Source organism: Nilaparvata lugens, chromosome 9 (assembly GCF_014356525.2).
Source record: "Nilaparvata lugens isolate BPH chromosome 9, ASM1435652v1, whole genome shotgun sequence".
NCBI lineage: Eukaryota > Metazoa > Arthropoda > Insecta > Hemiptera > Delphacidae > Nilaparvata > Nilaparvata lugens.
The window spans coordinates 20,887,538-20,908,799 of NC_052512.1; the positions used below are offsets into that span (position 1 = coordinate 20,887,538).

Below are 21,262 nucleotides of genomic sequence, written 5' to 3' on the forward strand. Positions count from 1 at the left end.
ATATAAAAGAATAATTTTTCACCAAAAGTTACTGACACTTATCATTATTCTTCAACATAATTGCCATATCAAACCTCTTCATAAATGCTGCCGCCAAATGAGTTAAAGTAGAATAGAATGTTATTGGTCGTAAAAAATTCACATGAAACATGGACTTCGTCAATTTTTCAACACTAAAGTAAGTCAACAAGTGAGCAATTAGAATGTTTTGGAAGCTCTGCCCTCAAAGTCATGTCTTGAGTTTGGGAAAAAGGTATAGATTACTATAGTGAAGTCCACGTTATAATGACAGTGCAGAAAGATAGGAGATCAATGTTGCCGTTGCCTCTGTATTGTCAATGCCTCCTATAGGCGGTAGCTGATACAGGTTTATTGATGTAATATCAACTTTTAATTATTTCAAATCATAATTACAATATAATATGATTGGGAGGAGACAACAGGCATAGCTCAAAACTGTCTTCTCCCAAATTTTTACAAATAAAATTTTCAAAAAATAATGAGTTTATGATTTCACTTCTCACTTCAAAAAGTCCAATTTCCACTTCAAATCTAATGACTGAACTAAAAATTTTAAATTTTGTTACTGTATTTAACAACTAATTAAAAGCCAAAAATATTTCACTCAAATCTCTACAAATTGAAAATTTTTGAGTAATTTTGCAAAATTTTGAGCCAGAAAAGAAACAACTTCACTATTAGCACAGCTGATCTTTAGATTTTATAGAGAGTTGATGAAAATTATCTAAACATATAAATAATTTTTATCTTACAAGAATACGAGTAATTCGACAATAAGTTTCATTGGGGATCTTATTTGAAATGAAAAAATACTCTTCAAATATTACTCTGTCGCTTCAACATCTTTGACCATCAAATGAATTAAAATTAATTTTTTCAATGAGAAGGTAAAAAGTGAATTCGTATGGCTTTTGTTGGTGGGTAGTCCCTTGTGGAGAGGCCCCGCCTCTCCTGAATATATAATTTAAGCCATCAATGGGCCTTACGACTGTCATACTTCAGCAGGCACCGACCGTTCAAGGTGCCCATCCGATAACACGGGAGTGATCTGGTTAAAAAAACTTTTGATAATGAGAGGGTTTGAACCCGGGAGAAGGTGGTTATGTTATACATGATTTCGATACAGAGTTCCAAGAAAAAATAAATGGCGAAATTCGTACATTGATATAAATCAACCCATATCTCTTCATTCCAAAGAGAGGAAGAGGAAGAGCAGACTACTCAACTGCAAAATCATTTCGTCCCATCAATCTCACATCGTTTCTCTTGAAGACGCTGGAAAGACTGGTGGAAAGACATCTAAGGAAGGGAGTGCTTTCAGACACTCCCCTCCACAGGAATCAGCATGCTTATCAGCCTGGCAAGTCCTGTGAAACAGCCCTGCATCAGCTTGTGAGCAGGGTGGAGGACAGCCTTGCTGCCAGGGAGATTGCCTTGTGTGCCTTCATGGACATTGAGGGCGCATTTGACAATGTCACTTACAAGGCCATGGTCCAAGCGGTCCAGGGGCGTGGTCTTGAGCCTGCCATATGTAGTTGGGTTGAGGTCATGCTCTGCTCCAGGCGGATCATGGCTGATCTTCAAGGTGAGTCGATGGTGATTGCGCCTGCGAGGGGCTGTCCGCAGGGAGGTGTGCTTTCACCCCTTCTGTGGAACCTTGTGGTCGATGGTCTCCTTAATGAACTCACAAGTAAAGGTGTCTTTGTACAGGGCTATGCTGATGACATAGTCCTCATGGTACAGGGAAAGTTCACCAACATTGTTGCGGACCACGAAATCCATATTTTTCAAGTTTTTCAAGCAGGTTGATGTGTGGGACAGTATCAAATGCTTTGGCTAAGTCCAGAAACCATAATATCATACCTCTTCATAAATGCTGCCGCCAAATGAGTTAAAGTAGAATAGAATGTTATTGGTCGTAAAAAATTCACATGAAACATGGACTTCGTCAATTTTTCAACACTAAAGTAAATCAACAAGTGAGCAATTAAAATGTTTTGGAAGCTCTGCCCTCAAAGTCAAGTCTTGAGTTTGGAAAAAGGTATAGATTACTATAGTGAAGTCCACGTTATAATGACAGTGCAGAAAGATAGGAGATCAATGTTGCCGTTGCCTCTGTATTGTCAATGCCTCCTATAGGCGGTAGCTGATATAGGTTTATTGATGTAACTGTTCTTATTCTCGTTTAAAATGATCAATCATATTTTATTAAGCAAGAAATTATATTTTTGAATAATTTAATATTGAATTTTCATAATCAAGATGAAATCTTATGTTAAATATTTATTAATTCTACATTTTAAAAAGACTATCTGGCAACAGGGCAAAGCGAGAGAGAGATGGCGCTATCCGCTTTGTTTAATGATAGGCAAGGATAGCTAATAAAACACTGCCAATCATCATTATGTTATTCCCCTAACTTTTTCTCGTTTGAGAATGATGCTTACAGTTCAATGAGCAAGGGAGTGTACCACACCAGATTTGTTTCTGTGGTACCACAAACGCAGCGCATATGGAATGCATTGGCAGGCATGGAATGATACTTCCACATGGCGTTGCACGCTGTGGTAGCGATTATATCCTTTGCGATTGTGGTACCACTAGCTTGATCACCTCGCTTCCCCTAGCTTCTATACCACAATCGCACTAATGAGCATTTTCTCAAATGTAGTGTGTACTCTCTGCTTTTGTTCTGTGGCATGTCGGTCCCACATCCCACATGCGATTGTGGTTCGTCTGCAACCGGCCTAACATGTACAAGCTAAATCTATCTTATGAGAACAAGAATAAGAAAATTATTATTACCTTGACAAGATCTTCCATCAAGGCCGAGAATGAATCCTGGTTGACATTCACAGCGGAAGTTTCCAATAGTGTTGACACAGCGTCCGTTCTGGCATGGACTACTCAAACACTCATCGATATCTGCGAACATCAACGTACTCAATATTAAATTATAGTCTACAAAAACAGTATTACAAAGGTGTACTGTATATTACATTCACTTTAAACGTCATCTTACAGCAATTATTATCACTACAGTACTATTATGAATGTTCTAAATTCAAATTTTAAAGGTAATAAATTAGAATTATCTAAGAGGAACAAGTTAATATGGATTAATAACATAATATCAAGTTACTAATATTATTTGAATAAAGCCTTAGTGGGGTTTCACACCAAAGCTGTGCCATTAGCCGTTTTCACACCGATATATTGCCGACACGACAGGACAGGAAAAAATTTACTCTAATGGACAACAGTATTAGAAGAGGATGTGGTTTATAATTGCGCGAGGCCTACTAGTATAATACTAGTGACACCCTCGGTTGGAGAACTCGCTCAAGAAATTTGTATTGTAATCTTTGAAACCCGCAACTTTTAATTATTTCAAATCATAATTACAATATAATATGATTGGGAGGAGACAACAGGCATAGCTCAAAACTGTCTTCTCCCAAATTTTTACAAATAAAAGTTTCAAAAAATAATGAGTTTATGATTTCACTTCTCACTTCAAAAAGTCCAATTTCCACTTCAAATAGGGCCCTTGTCTGGTACACAGACGGTTCTCTCATTGAAGGGAAATCTGGCTACGGGGTGTACAGTGATTCACCTAGAACACAAGTCTATGCAAGTCTGGGACAACACTGCACCATCTTTCTGGCAGAGATTTGGGGCATCATGGCTTGTGCCAACATAGGCATTGCCAGGCGCTACTGCAATAAGCATATAGTAATCCTGTCAGACTGCCAGGCAGCCCTCAAGGCTCTTGACTCCAACGAAATCAAGTCCAAATTGGTGTGGGAGTGCCACAAAACGCTCAGCAGGCTTGCAACGCTCAACTCTGTGCATCTTGGTTGGGTACCTGGCCATGTAGGCATAGGAGGTAATGAGCGTGCAGATGAGCTTGCTAAGCGGGGTTCTAGTATGCCATTCCTTGGCCCAGAACCGGGCTGTGGCATAAGTAAAACAACTGCCTTCCACACAATAAATAAATGGTCCAGGGACTTATACCACCAGCAATGGCAGGGTCACCCTGGTCGAGCACTTGGCAAAAGACTGCTGGCAGACACAAGCCCTCGCTCCACCAGGTGGCTGGTGAGTCTGGGTAGAGGTCAGGTCAAGCAGGTAATTGCCCTGATAACTGGACATGGCCACTTCAGGAAACATCTCTACACAATTGGACTCAGAAATGAAAGCCAGATGTGTAGGCTTTGTAATCAGTCTGAAGAGACTGCTAAGTAAATCATACTGGATTGCGAAAGTCTTGGAGCTAGAAGAAGTGCTCTGTTTGTCTGCAAGCAACCAGGTGAGGAATGGGATGTTGGTATATGGAAGAAACTCCTGGATCTTGTAAAGGACACGGGAGTTGGTTTGCCTAACTAACATACTTTTGGGACACACAATAAGCTTCGGTTGACATGTGAGGTTCTTCGAACCTTTGGATCTTTGAATCCGTCCCTTCAAAACATAAACATAAACCCATATCACTTTTTTGATGTAGAAGTTGTAAATTATGTTGTATATTAATCAGCTTAAATAATGTGACAGCGCTGTGATAGCTCCCAAATAGCCTCAGCTGATGTTATGAATGAATGATTGGAAAAACTAACTGTACTAATTGCATGCAATGAATATTATTCAGCTGACTAAATGATAAATCATAACAATTTTTTGCGCTTTCAATGATATTTTTATATCCTGAAAAAGGACGAAGGAGGGAGTAGATTTTTTTTGTCCAACAAACTTGACCTGTAAAAAGGTTTGAAGAATACGTGTTCAAAATTTGAAGCTGATTGATCAATTCTTTCTAAAGTTATTGTAGAACATACAAACAGACGGACAACGACTTTGGCCTTCAGTAAAACACAAGTGAGAACTCGCTAATGCTCGTTCAACTATAGTGAGGTCCACATTATAATGGCAGTGTCTGATTAGTAATGTCATTACTATCCTTGTCTATCATTCAACAAAGCGGATAGCGTTATATCTTTATCGCTTTGCTTGTGTTACCAAATCGTCTTTCAACAATGTAGAATTATTTATTTATTCACAAAATATTTCATCTTAATTATGTAAATTCATTATGAAATTATTCAAAAATATAATTTCTTGCTTAATAAATATAATTGATTATTTTAAACGAGAATTTACAGTTAATATTAGGCTACATTAATAAACCTGTATCAGCTACCGTCTATAGAAGGCATTGACAAGGCAGAGGTTCGGCAACTTTTTTCTCCTATCTTTCTCCACTGCCAATGTAACGGGGCCCTCACTATAGTATAATAGACGTTTAACGTGACATCCGATAACACTATTTTATTAGTTCGATTTCCACGTCATGATGAAATTATTTTCTCATCTTTGAAAATATATAATGACAATGATGAATGTTTTTGAACGAACCTTGACAGGTTTTTCTGTCGGGCGACAGACGGAAGCCCGAGTCGCAGACGCAGCGAAACGAGCCGTCTGTGTTGACGCACTTGCCGTTGAGGCAGACGTCTGCGTCGTGACGCCGGCTGCATTCGTCCTCGTCGACGCAGAACGCACCGTCTGCCGACGCCGTGAAGCCCGCCTCACACTCGCACCGGTACGAGCCGTCTATGTTCTCGCAGCGTCCGTTCAGGCAGATGCGTGGATTCTCGTAACACTCGTCTACGTCTGCAATTCATTTATATGGAAAAACCATTCATTAAAAGAAAAATTAATTTCATCTATTTATCAACTCTATTAATCATTAGAAATATAATATATAATTGTATAATAATGTCATAATTGTATTATGATTATAATGCTTTATACAATAAATGAATGAAATAGAAATGTTTTTATGGTATTATTATTTATATCCTCATCATACTAAAATACTCATAGAGAGTTGCCTTTGAAAGTAAATGACTATAATAATAAAAAAATTCACTAATGTGCAAGAAGCTAAAGAAACTTTTAAAGTTGCATTTTCGTTTGTGCGTAAACTTCCGCAGTCGACGACGACAAGCATTGTTGACATTCATATTGCCCAAATTTCAATTCATTAATTGTGTTTTTTAATTATTATGTGTTTTTTTATTAATTTTTTCATTAATTGTGTTTATTATTCAAGAATCAAAACATTTCTAATAATATTTACATATTGCCATTTAAAAGTATAAACTCAACCTCCCCTATTAAAACATAATATTTGAGGTTATTCAGACAAATTGAAATCTATCCAATCTGAGATCCTCACCCTGTCCTAGTCGACGACGGCATTTACGCACAAACGAGAACCTAGCTTTACTCGTGATTTTTCAATGGTTTTCGATTTGTATACTATCAAGCTATCAAAATGAAAAAGTTTTCTCAGGAAAACATTTTTTTTTCAATCGTTTTGAAGATAAGAGCGCCTAAAGTTGAAATTTTTGGGACAGGTCATTTCAAATTCGGTGTGAGATTAATCCATGAAATTTTGAGAATAATTTCTTCATGGTATTGTTGATTGAATAAAACAAAAATTTTCTGAAAATATAAATTCTAAAGAAAAATATTCAATTTACCAAGAAATAACTCAACTAAAAGTAATTTACCTGCAGTAATTGGGTAAATTGAATAATTAAATGACAAATGAAAAATTAATCCTTGAAATTTCATGAGTTTATCTCTTACCGAATTTGACATGATCTGTCCCAAAAATTTGAACTTTATGCGCTCATATCTCAAAAAGTAATTATCAGAAAACAATTTTTTCCTGAGAAAAAACTTCATTTTGATAGCTTGATAGTATACAAATCAAACACTTTGAAAAATGTCGCTATTTGAAAGTTTTTTCAGCCTTTGCACAGCCTTAAATATTTGGGAATCATAATAGATTATCATATAAAGTGGGATGTACTTATAAAGTCCGTCTGTAGAAGAATTGGACTTTTATTTTACAAATTTTACCAAATAATCATAATTCTAAATAAGAAAAATTTGGAAATGGTATATCATGCTCTAGTTAAATCAATTATTGGGGGGGGGGGGTTGTTTCAACTGTCATATTGAGGAATTAGTTGAAGCAAAAAACTGATCATTAAAATATATTCTAAACAACCCTAGATTTGTAGGTACTAAACTAAAAAACCTTTATTCCGGACCACTTACAGACTCAAAGATCAGGAAAAAATTAGACTGGATATAAAAAATGGACCTACAGTAATTTTTTCTTCCATATCGACATATGTGGCTCGAGATTTCTGCTCAAACTACTGATTGCAATGCCATTTTTTAGATATATTGTTAGAAGTGGACTAGCTTACACATTTTGCCCATCTTTTTCTCCCATACTTCCCTTTTTCGCTCCTCTTCTCCCTTTATTCCTTACTTTTATACCCTCTACAAGTCTATTACATGAGAAATCATAGTTGATTGGGTATTTCCCTTCTCTCTTTCATTTCAGCACACCCTACCATAAAGCCTGATTTTGTATTTTTATTGTGTTGTTTTTTATCTTGTGTTGTTTTTTTATCTTGTGTTGTTTGTTGAATATAATTCAGTTATAGTAGTTCATCTACGACCATGCTATATCATGGATGAAAGATAGCTTAAGGCTGGCCACTAACGGTAGAACATGCATGATAAACAGGCATGATACGAAGTCGACATGCATTTCTATGTCATCACAACGAAAGGCTTGATCACAGAGAAATTTTTTAATGTAGTTTTTTGTATCTCCGAATTTTTGTTGTTTATTACTTTCCTTGACCTATTACCATAGGTAAGGAAAGTATTGCTTTCCAAAAAAAATTAAGGTACCCTAATTTCAAGTTTTCTATACGTTTCAAGGTCCCCTGAGTCCAAAAACATGATTTTTGGGTGTTGGTCTGTGTGTGTGTATGTGTGTATGTCTGTGAACACGATAACTCCATTCCTAATTAACCGATTGACTTGGAATTTCAAACTCAAGGTCCTCATACCGAGGATCCGACAATAAGAAATTCAATAAAATTCAATTTAAGATGGCGGATAATTACTAAAAACCATGTTTTTCACGGTTTTATCGAAAACGGCTCTAACGATTTTCTTCAAATTTATACCATGGATTCGTAAGCCCTATCGACTGACATGAGTCTCATTTCTGGGAAAATTGCAGGAGCTCTGTAATATTCTTGAGAAAAATGGCGGATAGTTACTAAAAAACCATGTTTTTCACGATTTTCTCAAAAATGACTTGACCGATTTTTTTCAAAGTCATACTCTGTATAGTTATTCATCAGCTCTATTAACTGGCATGAGTCTCCTTTCTGGGAAACTAATGGGGGTCCACCCCATCCTTGGGAAATGGACTTTGTAGCCTCCTTCTCGTGCATGAGGTAGGTAGGTAGAGCAGTTCATAAAAAGAACACATAGTCGAGATATTTCATCTGTAGAACAGCTATTTTGACGACTATTAAAAAATATAATCGAATTTCACAATTTACACAAAAATAAAAGTACTCTGAAAACAATTACAAATATACATATACAGTAGTCTGATCGTAGTTTCAAATATATGTTGCTGCCAATCGTCATTATGTTATTCCCCTAAATTATTCTCGTTTAAGAATGGGGCTTACAGTTCAATGAGCAAGGAAAGTTGTGTGAGTGCGTGCGCCACACCAGATTTTTTTTCTCCACTGCTCTATGTGATGTTATAGTATATTTCGCACCTAGGGCCGAAAATGAGATATTTCATATAACATTAGGCCCACTCAAGATTGAATCTTCGAATGTTTTCTCTATATGGTTTGATATTGAAGAAAAATTATCTAAAAGTTTTAATAATGAATTACGGAAAAATTACTAGGAATTTTTCAGTCAAGGCTGAGTTTCACCAGTAGGCTTACCTTAAACTTTAGATCTCTGCTGTATTTTCCTATTATTATTGTTGATTGTATTGCATTAAGAAGTGGAATTCGATAATAAAAAAGAAACAATTATTACTCTACCTCACTTTTAAATATTGATACAATTATAGTACTTTGATTTCAAATTCGATTCTTCACTTTTAAAGACTTGCGATACTTACCTTTCTGACAATAAACAATGCAGCCAACATTATATTGTTGAGGCTATGGAGATATCATCGTATTCTATTGTTTGATATCAAAAACACAATAATAAATATTAAATTATGAAACAGTAATTCATAAAATATATTATAGACATGATACCGCGATTCACGATACATAATTATATAGATTATTACAGTCGTTATGAGATTATCTCTATGATTTTTGTGAGATCGGACACGATCAGCTGTTATTCAAGGTCATTTTACAGCCCTAGGGCCGTAAAGTTTTACCGGCCTGGTCGGAAAACAATCACTTTCGGCCTCCATATGACGCACGTAAACCAGCTCATTACATCCAAGTGTGGCGAAAAATAATTTTCCAGGGGTTTATTCATTGTTATTGGTTGCTTATTTTATGCTGGAAGCATAACAATGTAGTTTTTTGTATCTCCGAATTTTTGTTTTTTATTTTTCTTCACTGCTCTATGTGAGGTTAAATAATTTTCCAGGGGTTTATTCATTGTTATTGGTTGCTTATTTTAGGTTGGAAGCATCTTGCTTATGGCAAAACAGGCATGATGAACAAGTGTATGTGCATGATAAACATATGTTTTATTCATATGCATGTTCTACCGTTTGCGATTATGCATATTCATGCTCTACCATTATTGATCAGCCTAAAATAATTCTCTATGCTATAAACTATAATGTGAACATCACAACATCACATTCAATGCCATAGAAGGTGTATTTTCGCAATGCATTTCCAAAACTGCACTGTAGAGTGAAATGTGAAGTTTCCTTCTGGCTTCAATGATTCTCAAATTAAAATCAAAAGTTTTTGAATTAAAAATATATAAAGAAAGAGTGTAATGAGAAAGTTGTTTAATGAGTTGTGAAGGAGTGTAATGAGAATTTATGAGAAAGGTGTAACAGCCGAAGACCATAGATTCTAAATGAAATTTGCAACAAATATTTCCCTATATCAACCATAGTTTTCGAGATACAGTATAAAGATTTTGCGATATTTTTGTCAATAACTAGAAATCTATCAGTCAAAATCTAATTATAAGTATCATTGGAAAGAGGAAGAAATTTCCAATTAATCTTGCATAATTTGTTCCTTTGTTTGTTGTTTTTTGAAATTTTTAAGAGCGCTCAAAGTTAAAAAAATACATTCTTCGAGTTCAAAGCCAAATTACAAACAGTCTGAACGCCCATAAAAAATTTCAAAAATGTCAAACAAAATAACAAATTATAAATCTCATTGGAAACTTCTTCCTCTTTTCAACCATATCCTTGGAATTATATTTTGACTGATAGATTTCTAGTTATTGACCTTTTTACAAAAATATCAAAAAATCTTCATAAATCTCGAAAACTATGGTCGATATAAGGTAATTTCACTGGACATTTTTTGTTGCAAATTCATGAAGAATCTCTGATCTTTTGTTACACTTTTAGTGGGACACTCTGCATTTGTTGAAAATGTCTCAGATAAATATTATTAAATACCAAAAAGAAATTCGACATGACTCACCAATACAAGCATGGCCGGTTGGAGAGAGTATGAATCCATGCTTACACTGACACTTGAAAGAACCATCCATGTTGATACATAAACCATTAGCACACATTCCGGTTTGACTGCACTCATCGTGATCTGCAATTGAAAACAATTGGAAATAATGAAGAACAAGTAGTAAAGTAAATAATTAAATAGATCAAGCAAGAACAAAGCAGAGGGAGAAAGAATTGAGATATTGAGAAGCTATTCAAACTGTGGATCAGAAGCAGGGTATAACAGTTTATTGATGTACGGTAGTCTTGGATCACAATGTATGCTGGATTGGATTTTAGTCAGTTACCATACAACGACTATAAAACTCAAAAAAAAACATCTATTTTACTATCCATTACGTACTGTAAGTAATAATCCGTTTTGAACTATTTCTACTACAAAACTGATAAAAAAAACTGAAACTAAGTGAAAAATAGCTTACATTCGACTTGGACAATATTATATTCACTATGCAGTCTAACAATGCATTTCTGATATTTTATATACTTGACTACACCTTTTCCAATTTCATTTGAGAAAGTATCAAGTTAATTTGAGAAATTATCAATTGTATTTGAGAATAGTCACTTGTCATAGAGAGAATGTCAGATGTAGATGAGAAAAGTCAATTATATTTGGGAAGTCATCACATGTAATTGAGAGTAGTGAATTGTATTTGAGAAATCGTCAAATGTAAATGAGAACATATCAATTGAAAATGAGAAAATTTTCCAATTGACATGTCGTAACTCTTCTGTAGCCTACAGTACAGGTTTGATTTGATCAGGAAAGAATACTGTACTACATACACAGTATTCCAATTACTACCATAGGCTTTGCATGGTGGAAAATTGATATTTTTAATGGTGGAAGTATTATGGTTAATGAGTATTATTTCTATGTATGTATTGGCAACGCGACTTTTGTCTCCAAACATTTTGTGAAACATTGCACTTGATGAAGATCAAATTCTGTACGTTTACGGCGCAATTGAACTTTATCATCAATCAATTGAATCTCTTGATCAAACAATTCGGCAATTCTTCAATGGATTTTTGGACTTGAAAATAATGTTTTATTAAAAAACTAAACGTTTTATTGGAATATTAAATATTATATTATTTTAAATGAGTACAGTTATGAAAAATATAAGTACTGGAAGAACTGGTTTTTTAAAATCATTTCCCAATTACAACTGACAACTTCTCGATTTCAAATCACATGTTCTCAAATTGAAATGATACTTTCTCAAATAAAATTCACTATTCTCAATAATTACAAGTGATGACTTCTCAAATTCAATTGACTATTCTCAATTACATCTAATGTTTCTCAAATACAAATGACTTTTCTCAATTACAATTGATACTTTCTCAAATACAGTTGGAAAAGGTGTAGTATACGGACAAATATAGGCTACATGTTTTGTCTACTTTTACTTATATCTTCCACGATCCTAAAATATATAAAAATATCAATGTAAAGTAAAACACTCACAGAGCTAACTCTGTTTGATTCTTCCTTTGCAAAATAATGTAGTGGAAGTAAATAATAAGTCATGTTAAATAAAAAAGTGTTCATTTCATAGATAGAAGTGGTTTTTGTGCAAATTCAAGATGGTCATAAAATATGGATTGATGATGTCTTAGAAATATACAGAGGGTCAAAAAATGTATACGGTACTCTAATATTGACAGTGAACGCAAGCATAACAAAATAACGTTCAGCTATGAATTTGAAGTCGATTAGGCAAAGCATAGGTCAGCTATAGTGAGGTCCACGTTATAATGGCAGTGGAGAAAAACGTTGCCGAACCTCTGTCTTGTCAATGCCTTCTATAGACGGTAGCTGATACAGGTTTATTTATGTAATATTAACTATTCATTCTCGTTTGAAATAATCAGTTATATTTTATTAAGCAATAAATTTTATTTTTTATTAATTTCATAATAAATTTACATAATCAAGATAAAATATATTGCTAATTAATTATCAATTCTACATTGTTAAAAGATGATCTGGCAACAGAGCAAAGCGAAAAAGAGATAGCACTATCCGGTTTGTTGAATGAAAGACAAGGATAGCAATACCATTGCTATTACACTGCCATTATAACGTGGACCTCACTATAGTTACACACACATCGATTTTTGGACATACTATTTTTTGCCGACACTATACATTTTATTAGATTACTAGCCGTCAGGCTCGCTTCGCTCGCCATATCCGTCTAGCCAGGGGGCTCCGCCCCCTGGACCCCCGACTGGATCGTCCACAAATGAGATCAGCGGGCTCTCTTTGCTCGCCTGCATTTTTAATTTGAGCATGCTTCATTCCATCAGAAAGTCAAAGTACTGAGAAAACGCAGAAAAGCTGAAAAAAACGTTGGAAAACGCTGATTTTGGGCGTATCTTTAATGAAATATTAAAATCACCTCATCATAAAATTTTTATACCCTAGCTAAACCTCTGTACCAAATTTGAACATTTTCTGTTCATTTATTCTCGATAAATCTGAGAAGAAGCAAAAAAAAATCGCTGGAAAAACGAAGATTTTGGGCGTATTTTTTATTTATTTATTTTTATTTTTTTCAATTTATTGCCACAGACAAACACTTTACAATTTGTATCGGCCACGTCAATATTACAAACTATATTAGAGATCATACAACAATAGCAATTACCTAAAAATCTAGATAGCCTCCATGTTAACATTGAAATATTCATCCACACTATAAAAACAGTTTTTTATAAAAAAAAACTCTTAATTCTTAGTTTAAATTGCCAGAGCGTCAAACCTCGAACATTTGGTGGTAAATGGTTATAAAACTTTATTGAAAAGGCCTTAAAACTCGTATGGCTGGATTTGTAAGAGCAGTACATTCCTCAGATTCGATTTATTCCTTGTGTTATAAGAATGAATGTTGTCATGAGTTGAGAATAAATGTGGATTTGACTTTACAAAAAGCAGACAATTAAACATAAAAATACAAGGTAAGCTCATGAGCTCCCAATCTAATGAACAACGGTTTACAGTGAGTTAAAGGAGGCACATTACACATTGTTTTAATAGCTCTTTTTTGTAATACAAATAAATATTGAGAATGGCTGCCATTCGCCCATAATATAGTCCTATAAAGAAGATGAGAATGAACATAACTATAATAAACGTTTAATAATGTTTTCAAAGATACTATTTCCTTCAACTTTCTTAACATAAAAATACCTTTGGTAACTTTTGGAATAGTATACTCTACATTCTATCAGTCAGTCAGTGCCATTTCGCTTATATATATATAGATACAGATGATGTTTGTCAAGTTCCGTTTAATCTGATAGAAATAAAATAAATCGTAAGTCCAAAAATCGGTGTGAGAAAATCAACTCTTAACTAGAAGTTTGCTTCGCTCGTTCAACTAACCGATACAAAGCCGCCCATCCGAGGAAACATCAAAGCCTACAGGACACTCGCATTTGAAACTGCCAGGAGTATTGGTGCAGTGACCACCCATACACAAACCTTTGCTACACTCGTCCACATCTGCAAAAGCCAAACACAAAACACATTGAACAACTCATTTCCTATTCAAATATGCTAACATGAATAGTAATTTTTGTGACTTGATATTTCTTTCCAACTGTGTGACTTGTTACTTTTGATATGGAAAAATAACAAACCCATTTAACAAAAAACATATTGAACAACTCATTTCCAATTGAAATAATGCTGACATTGTAATTTTTGTGACTTGATATTTCTTTCCAACTGTGTGAGTTGTTACTTTTAATATGGAAAAATAACAAACCCATTTAACACAAAACATATTGAACAATTCATTTCCAATTGAAATATGCTAACATGAATAGTAATTTTTGTGACTTGATATCTCTTTCCAATCGTGTGACTTGTTACTTTTGATATGGAAAAATAACAAACCCATTAACACAAAACCTATTGAACAAATCATTTCCAATTGAAATATGCTGACATTGTAATTTTTGTGACTTGATATTTCTTTTCAACTGTGTTACTTGTTACTTGATATGGAATAATAACAAACCTATTTGTGGATATTGAATCGTTTGCACAGTGTAAGTTGAAACATAGCCTTCTAGAAATAGTTATGGACCTTGAAGAAGCATTCTTCAAGGCCTGAATTATCTGTATATTGTGTATGTACAGTATTGAGGCTACATAGATGTGTATACTCTATTTTATTGTCTTTTTTCTTTAGGCCTACGGTACATGTAATATAAATAGAAATTCAAGTTTCAGTACCCTTTTTAATTTCACTTGAAAATGGCATTAATGTCCGAAACATGTTGTGATAAAATGATTTGAAAGGGTACTGAGATTTGTATTTCTATTTATGTATATACTTATCCATAATAATGATTATTATAATAATTATTTATACTGAAAACGCAATTTATAGATTAAAAACATTCATGCCCGGTTTAACTAAGCTCGTTCAATACATTTGAACAAGCCCTTAGACCAGTTATAGAATAGACACGGCCCATTGTATATTCATACTGAAAGTCGATGAAGCCAACATCTACTGCCATATCTCCAAATCGTGACGTCAGCATCAGATAGAAAACTTTTCTGTAGAGTTTGTTTACATTGTTTTCCATAGCAGATTGTGTCTATTTCAGCAGGAGCGCAGCTGAAGTTTACCATTTTAATAAATAATAATTTACATCCTTCTGAAATAGACACAATCTGAAAGTTTTCTATCCGATGATGACGTCAAGATTTGGAGATATGGCAGTAGATGTTAGCTTCAGAGGCTAGACTTCACAGCGTGTCTATTCTATAACTCGTCTAAGGTCAAGCCAGATACGTTTTACAAGTGTGCACTGGAGTTATCAATAGTAACTATCATCATAGAAATCATATGTTCCACTGTATTTGTTGTAAAGCATACCTGATCTGGCCATGTCCAAATAATGTCTCGACTGAGCTTGATGGTACTAGGCACCTTGGTAAGTCATCTTTCTTGATCAGGTAAGCTCATGAAAAGGACATGCATCTATAGTGAGGTCCACGTTTAAATGGCAGCGTAGAAAGATAGGAGAAAAACGTTGCCGATCTTGTCTTGTCAATGCCTTCTATAGACGGTAGCTGATACAGGTTTATTGATGTAATATTAACGGTTCATTCTTGTTTAGAATAATCAATTTATATTTTACTAGCCGTCAGGCTCGCTTCGCTCGCCGTATCCGACTAGCCAGGGGGCTCCGCCCCCTGGACCCCCGACTGGATCACTGGATCGTCCAAGAATGAGATCAGCAGGCTTGCTTCGCTTCCCTGCATTTTTCATTAGAGCATTTTTATCATGTGTTAGGACAATTCAGTCGGAAGTCCAGACTAAACGTCTGGCTAAACGGATATGGCGAGCGAAGCGAGCCTGACGGCTAGTAATATAATATTTCCAGGAATAGCTGTGATTGAAGTAGCAGTGTCCAATCAATTTTTCCGCGATAAATGCATTTCAATCTTCAACTTGGTGCCAACCTAACAAAGTCAACTCAACTTAATGCCAACCTGACAAAATTATTAATTTAGTTACCAGTTAACAACTGTTTCGAAGAGGTACTCTCTCTAGATTATAGTTCTATATTAACATATAGTATGGACATTTTTCAATTATAATTAAGAGAATAAGAAAAATATACATAGTCTTTTAGACTAACTTTAAACCCTTAAAAACCACCCTTAGAGTTAAACTATAGCCAAAAGATTTCTTAGTGCGCCTCTAAAGGGCCAACTGAACATACCTACCAAATTTGAACGTTTTTGGTCCGGTTGATTTTTAGTTAGAGTGAGTGAGTGAGTCAGTTAGTCAGTGAGTGAGTGCCATTTCGCTTTTATATATATATAGATTAAGCAAGAAATTATATTTTTCAATAATTTATAATGAATTTTTATAATTAAGAAAAACATATTATGTTAATTGATTATTAATTCTACATTGTTAAAAGACCATCCAGCAACACCTGGCTAACCGGCTAACCGGTTCCGTGCGACACCTGTCCGATACACAGGCGATGCTTTGAACATCTGTCGCAAGCAGTGAGTATGCTCTGATTTTACAACACAGGTTGGTTTCATAGGCGACATGCCTCGGACATGAGATTTGTCGTAGACATCATGTGTGTAAGACATGACCAGTGTATAGCCCGCCTTAGAGGTCGCTGACAGAGGTCTCACGTCTCCTAGAATAAGAACAGGCTGCTGACAGGTGGGTGTTAGTGGTCGCTGATTGGAGGTTTTTCGCCCCCAAGGAAGAGAGCAGGTCACTTACAGGAAGTCTCATGTCCTGAGTGGGTGTTAGTGGTCACTGACAGGAGGTCTTGCGCCATAAGTAAGTGTTAGTGCTTAGTGGTCGCTTACAGGAGGTCTCTCATCCTAAGTAGGTGTTAGTGGTCACTGACAGGAGGTCTGGCATTTTGAGGAGGGCTAGAGGTCAATGACAGGTGGTCTTGCGCTTCCAAGGAAGAGAGCAGGTCGCAGACAGGGGTTCTCACGTACTGAGGAAGGGTAGAAGCGGATTGATGCTGTCTGAGCATGTTGGCTTTTATAGCTGGTGGCTGAAGGGGAGTTGAGCCATCTCCACTGGCAGGCACTCTCACCCCGGGCATCTAGGGTGTGCATAGTGGCTAGATTTTCTAGCACAGGCATGGGTTAAGGGGGTTATGGTAAGTATTATGATGATATTAAGAAATGAGTGGACACTGACCTACAGCTTCAGGTGGACTCCAAACAACCAACTTCAAACTCATATATTATATCTAGCAGAGTTGATTGTTGGAGTGGTCACCCATCCAACGGGAGTAGCAAGAGCATGAATCTCAACTCATCAGAGTACAAACTTAAGTCAGCATGACCACGCAGACAATCACTTCCCTATCTTATCCCTATATGCTTGATGGAATGTCTATTATAGAATCTTGTTTCAGAATCAAATACTGTAGATAATTATTCATTTCCAGTGTCAAATAATAGGAATAAAGAAAAATATTTTTATAAAATTTACATTGACTGATTTAGGCCTGTTTCAATTTGAGGCATCTTGTATTCTTGTACTGGTCATTGGTATATTCTATAGTGAGTTCCACGTTATAATGGCAGTGTTTGATTGGCAATGGTATTGCTATCCTTGTCTATCATTCAACAAAGTTGATAGTGCTATCTCTTTCTCACTTTGCTCTGTTGCCAGATCGTCTTTTAACAATGTAGAATTAATAATTAATTGACAAAATATTTCATCTTAATTATGAAAATGCATCATGGAATTATTGAAAAAAATAATTTCTTGCTCAAAGGATTATAATTGATTATTTTAAATGAGAATGAACAGTTAATATTACATCAATAAACCTGTATCAGCTGCCATCTATAGAAGGCATTGACAAGACAAGATCGGCAACATTTTTCTCCTATCTTTCTACGCTGCCATTATAACATGGACCTCACTATAGATGCATGCCCTTTTCATGAGCTTACCTGATCAAGAAAGATGACTCACCAAGATGCTCAGTTTCACCAATCTCGGTCTAGACATTATTTGAACATGGCCAGATCAGGCATTGACAAGACAGAGGATTGGCAACATTATTCTCCACTGCCAATATAATGTGAACCCAACTATAGTATAATATTATTCTGTACTATGTTGTAGAATTATAATAGTTTATATCTTGATAAAACTGGCGATGTCTACAGTAATCCTGTTTGGATTTGAACAAAAAATTATCTTGTATGTTATATGGTTGTAAACTGGCCTTCACACACATGTGAGCTGGCCTGCGAGTATCCAGGATAGCACTCGCATATGTAGGCCTCAGGTGTGTCAAGGCAGCGGCCCCCTGTGCCACAAATGTCTGGGCGCAGGGCACACTCGTCAACAGGTGTCATCCGGTGCACAGGACCCACTGATGCACCGGTTGCAGTGCCATTAAATGGTCCCTCTGGGCCGGATTTTGAAGATAGACCACCAGGAGTGAGGCCTCCGATACCACCCCCACCCACACTCCCACTGCTGCTGATCTCTTCACACAGCTTGCGGTGCTCATCTGAAAAATGAATAAATGTTTCAATCAATTAATAGAATGGATGAATTATACAGAGTGTTTCAGATGTAGTATCAAACATTTTAGGGTATTGTTCCAGGATGATAGGAGTCTACAAATGTTGTATTTTGAGTGTCTAATTTTAAATTTTCAAAATGGCCACCATTTTAAATTTTCAATTGCAAAATTCACAAAAACCGTTCACTTTACAGAAAAATTACAAGAGACACAAAACTTGGCAAATTTCATCAAGATTTCAAGGATACCTCATTTATTAAGATTGATCAGAGAATAACAAAGAAATTAATCATTTTCGTATTGCATGCATGACCACTTTTCGCAATCATTGGGAAAATTATTATTTATCAATTATTAATTATTTAAACATCAATATTACATTTTCAATCCCAGTTGTATTTGAGATGAAGCTTTGAAACTCGGTATGACTCCATATGGCCATCCAGCTGATTTTACAATGTTTTCAGTTGATCTTGTTTGTTAATGACCATGCATGCTGTAAGAAAATAATCAATTCCTCTGTTGTTCTCTGATCTTTTGGTAGAGAGTTAGTGTGAAGGATATTTTGAATATTCTTTCCAAAGAATGGACATTGATATGTACAAAGCTCTGCCAATCCATGTAGATGAATAACAATAATATATATATAGTTATCACAAATTGCTTTTTTCATATCATATACAGTTCAATAATAATTTTCTTAGTCTGTATTATGTAAATTCATCTATAATTTTGCTGTATTGTAAGCTATTGTATTTAAGTGTATAAGCCAGTATATATTGTAATCTACATAAATAAAGTACTCAATCAATCTTAATAAATGAGGTATCCTTGAAATCTTGATAAAATTTGCTTACTTTTTTCTCTTGTAAATTTTCTTTGAAGTGAATGGTTTTCGTGAAATTTGTAATCAAAAATTTAAAATGGCCGCCATTTTGAAAATTTACATCAAAAAGTTTTTATTTTATTTTTTAAAGTTGAGTCTTCATAGCATAAATATTCATGCCAAATTTCCGATCAATACAAAATTTCGTTCTTGAGATAATAATTCCTAAGTGAAAAAACAAAATGGCAGCTATAAGGATAACCGCTGAGTTTTGGACACTTAAAATACAACATTTGTTGTCTCCTATCATCCATGAACAATACCCTAAAATGTTCGACACTACTTCTGAAACACCCTGTATATCACCTGAGAAAACTAATACAATAGGTCTATCAGGAAAATCACTTATGACTGAATGCATTGATGAAAATATGTAAATGATTCATGTTATAAAATATACAGAAATTGACCTACACCTACATTATTGTGACAAGTCATGTGTATCTGGTGGAGAGTTATAAGACTTAATTGACATGGAGTGCCAATTCCTTTTCTTGAATTGAAAAAAGCTCAACCCTATTGTTTATTGTTTTTGAAGGGATGGATTAAAGGATCCAAAGGTTCAAAGAACCCCACACGTCAACCGAAGCTTATTGTGTTCCCAAGTAGTATGTTAGTTGGGCAAACCAGTACCTGTGTTCTTTACAAGAACCAGGAGTTTTCCCTATACTAACATCCCATCACCCGGTTGCTTGTTGCAATCCAGTGTGATATGCTTGGCAGTCTCTTCAGACTGATTTGTCCTCGTGACCTACGTGAGTTCCACTCCTGGCCTACTTTGAAGGTCCTACCGCTGAGAGAGGGGACGCCAAACTGCCTCTAGGGCGCCCGGCCAACCTCGACTCAGCCTCTTGACCCACATTTGTGCCTGGAGTTTCACCCATCTCTGGTCTCTTGGGTTTTTGTTTTTGCCCCTCTAAAACTCTGCAGGGTCAGAAGCCTCACCTCTCCCAAGAAGTTTTGCCTAAATGGCCGCCCTTCTTTGAGCAGTGGTGAGGTTTGGTCACTCCACCCAAAACTTGTGACCTACGTGAGTTCCACTCCTGGCCTTTTTGTAGCTCCTTCCACTGAGAGAGGGGACGCCAAACTGCCTCTAGGGCGCCCGGCCACCCTCGACTCAGCCTCTTGACCCACATTTGTGCCTGGAGTTTCACCCATCTCTGGTCTCTTGAGTTTTTCTTTTTGCCCCACCGAAACTCTGCAGGGTCAGAAGCTTCACCTCTCCCAAGACGTTTCGCCTGAATAGCCGCCTTTCTCTGAGCAGTGGTGAGTTTTGGTCTCTCCACCCACAAACTCGTGACCAACGTGAGTTTCACTCCTAGCTTCTTTATAGGTCCTTCCGCTGAAGGAGGGGTCGCCAAATTGCCTCTAGGGCACCCGGCCATCCTCGACTTAGCCTCTTGACCTTCATTTGTGCCTGGAGTTTCACCCACCTCTGGTCTCTTGGGTTTTTCTTTTTGCCCCTCCGAAACTGCCCTGATGGGGCAAATCCCGTGGGTTTGAAGGCAAGGCAACTTCTGGAGTTGCCTTGAGGTCCATTTTAGTCGCCTCCTACGACAAGCATGAATACTGTGGGTGAATTCTGGTTTTCAACACATTCTTGAGTACGATGATCGACTCTAAGCTCCCCCAACCCACAGGAGGCCAAGCTCAACCCTAACCAGGTATACATGAGCAAA

General features: G+C 35.9%; 1 protein-coding gene across 1 annotated transcript in view; it reads right to left on the reverse strand.

Moving 5' to 3' along the window:
- LOC111058703 (fibrillin-2) overlaps window positions 1-21,262 on the reverse strand; it is a 341,293-nt gene that overhangs the window by 226,011 nt on the left and 94,020 nt on the right. Inside the window, 5 exon segments of the mRNA XM_039435620.1 lie at window positions 2,827-2,946; window positions 5,434-5,691; window positions 10,581-10,703; window positions 14,022-14,141; window positions 18,392-18,682. Coding sequence (XP_039291554.1) covers window positions 2,827-2,946; window positions 5,434-5,691; window positions 10,581-10,703; window positions 14,022-14,141; window positions 18,392-18,682 — 912 coding nt within the window.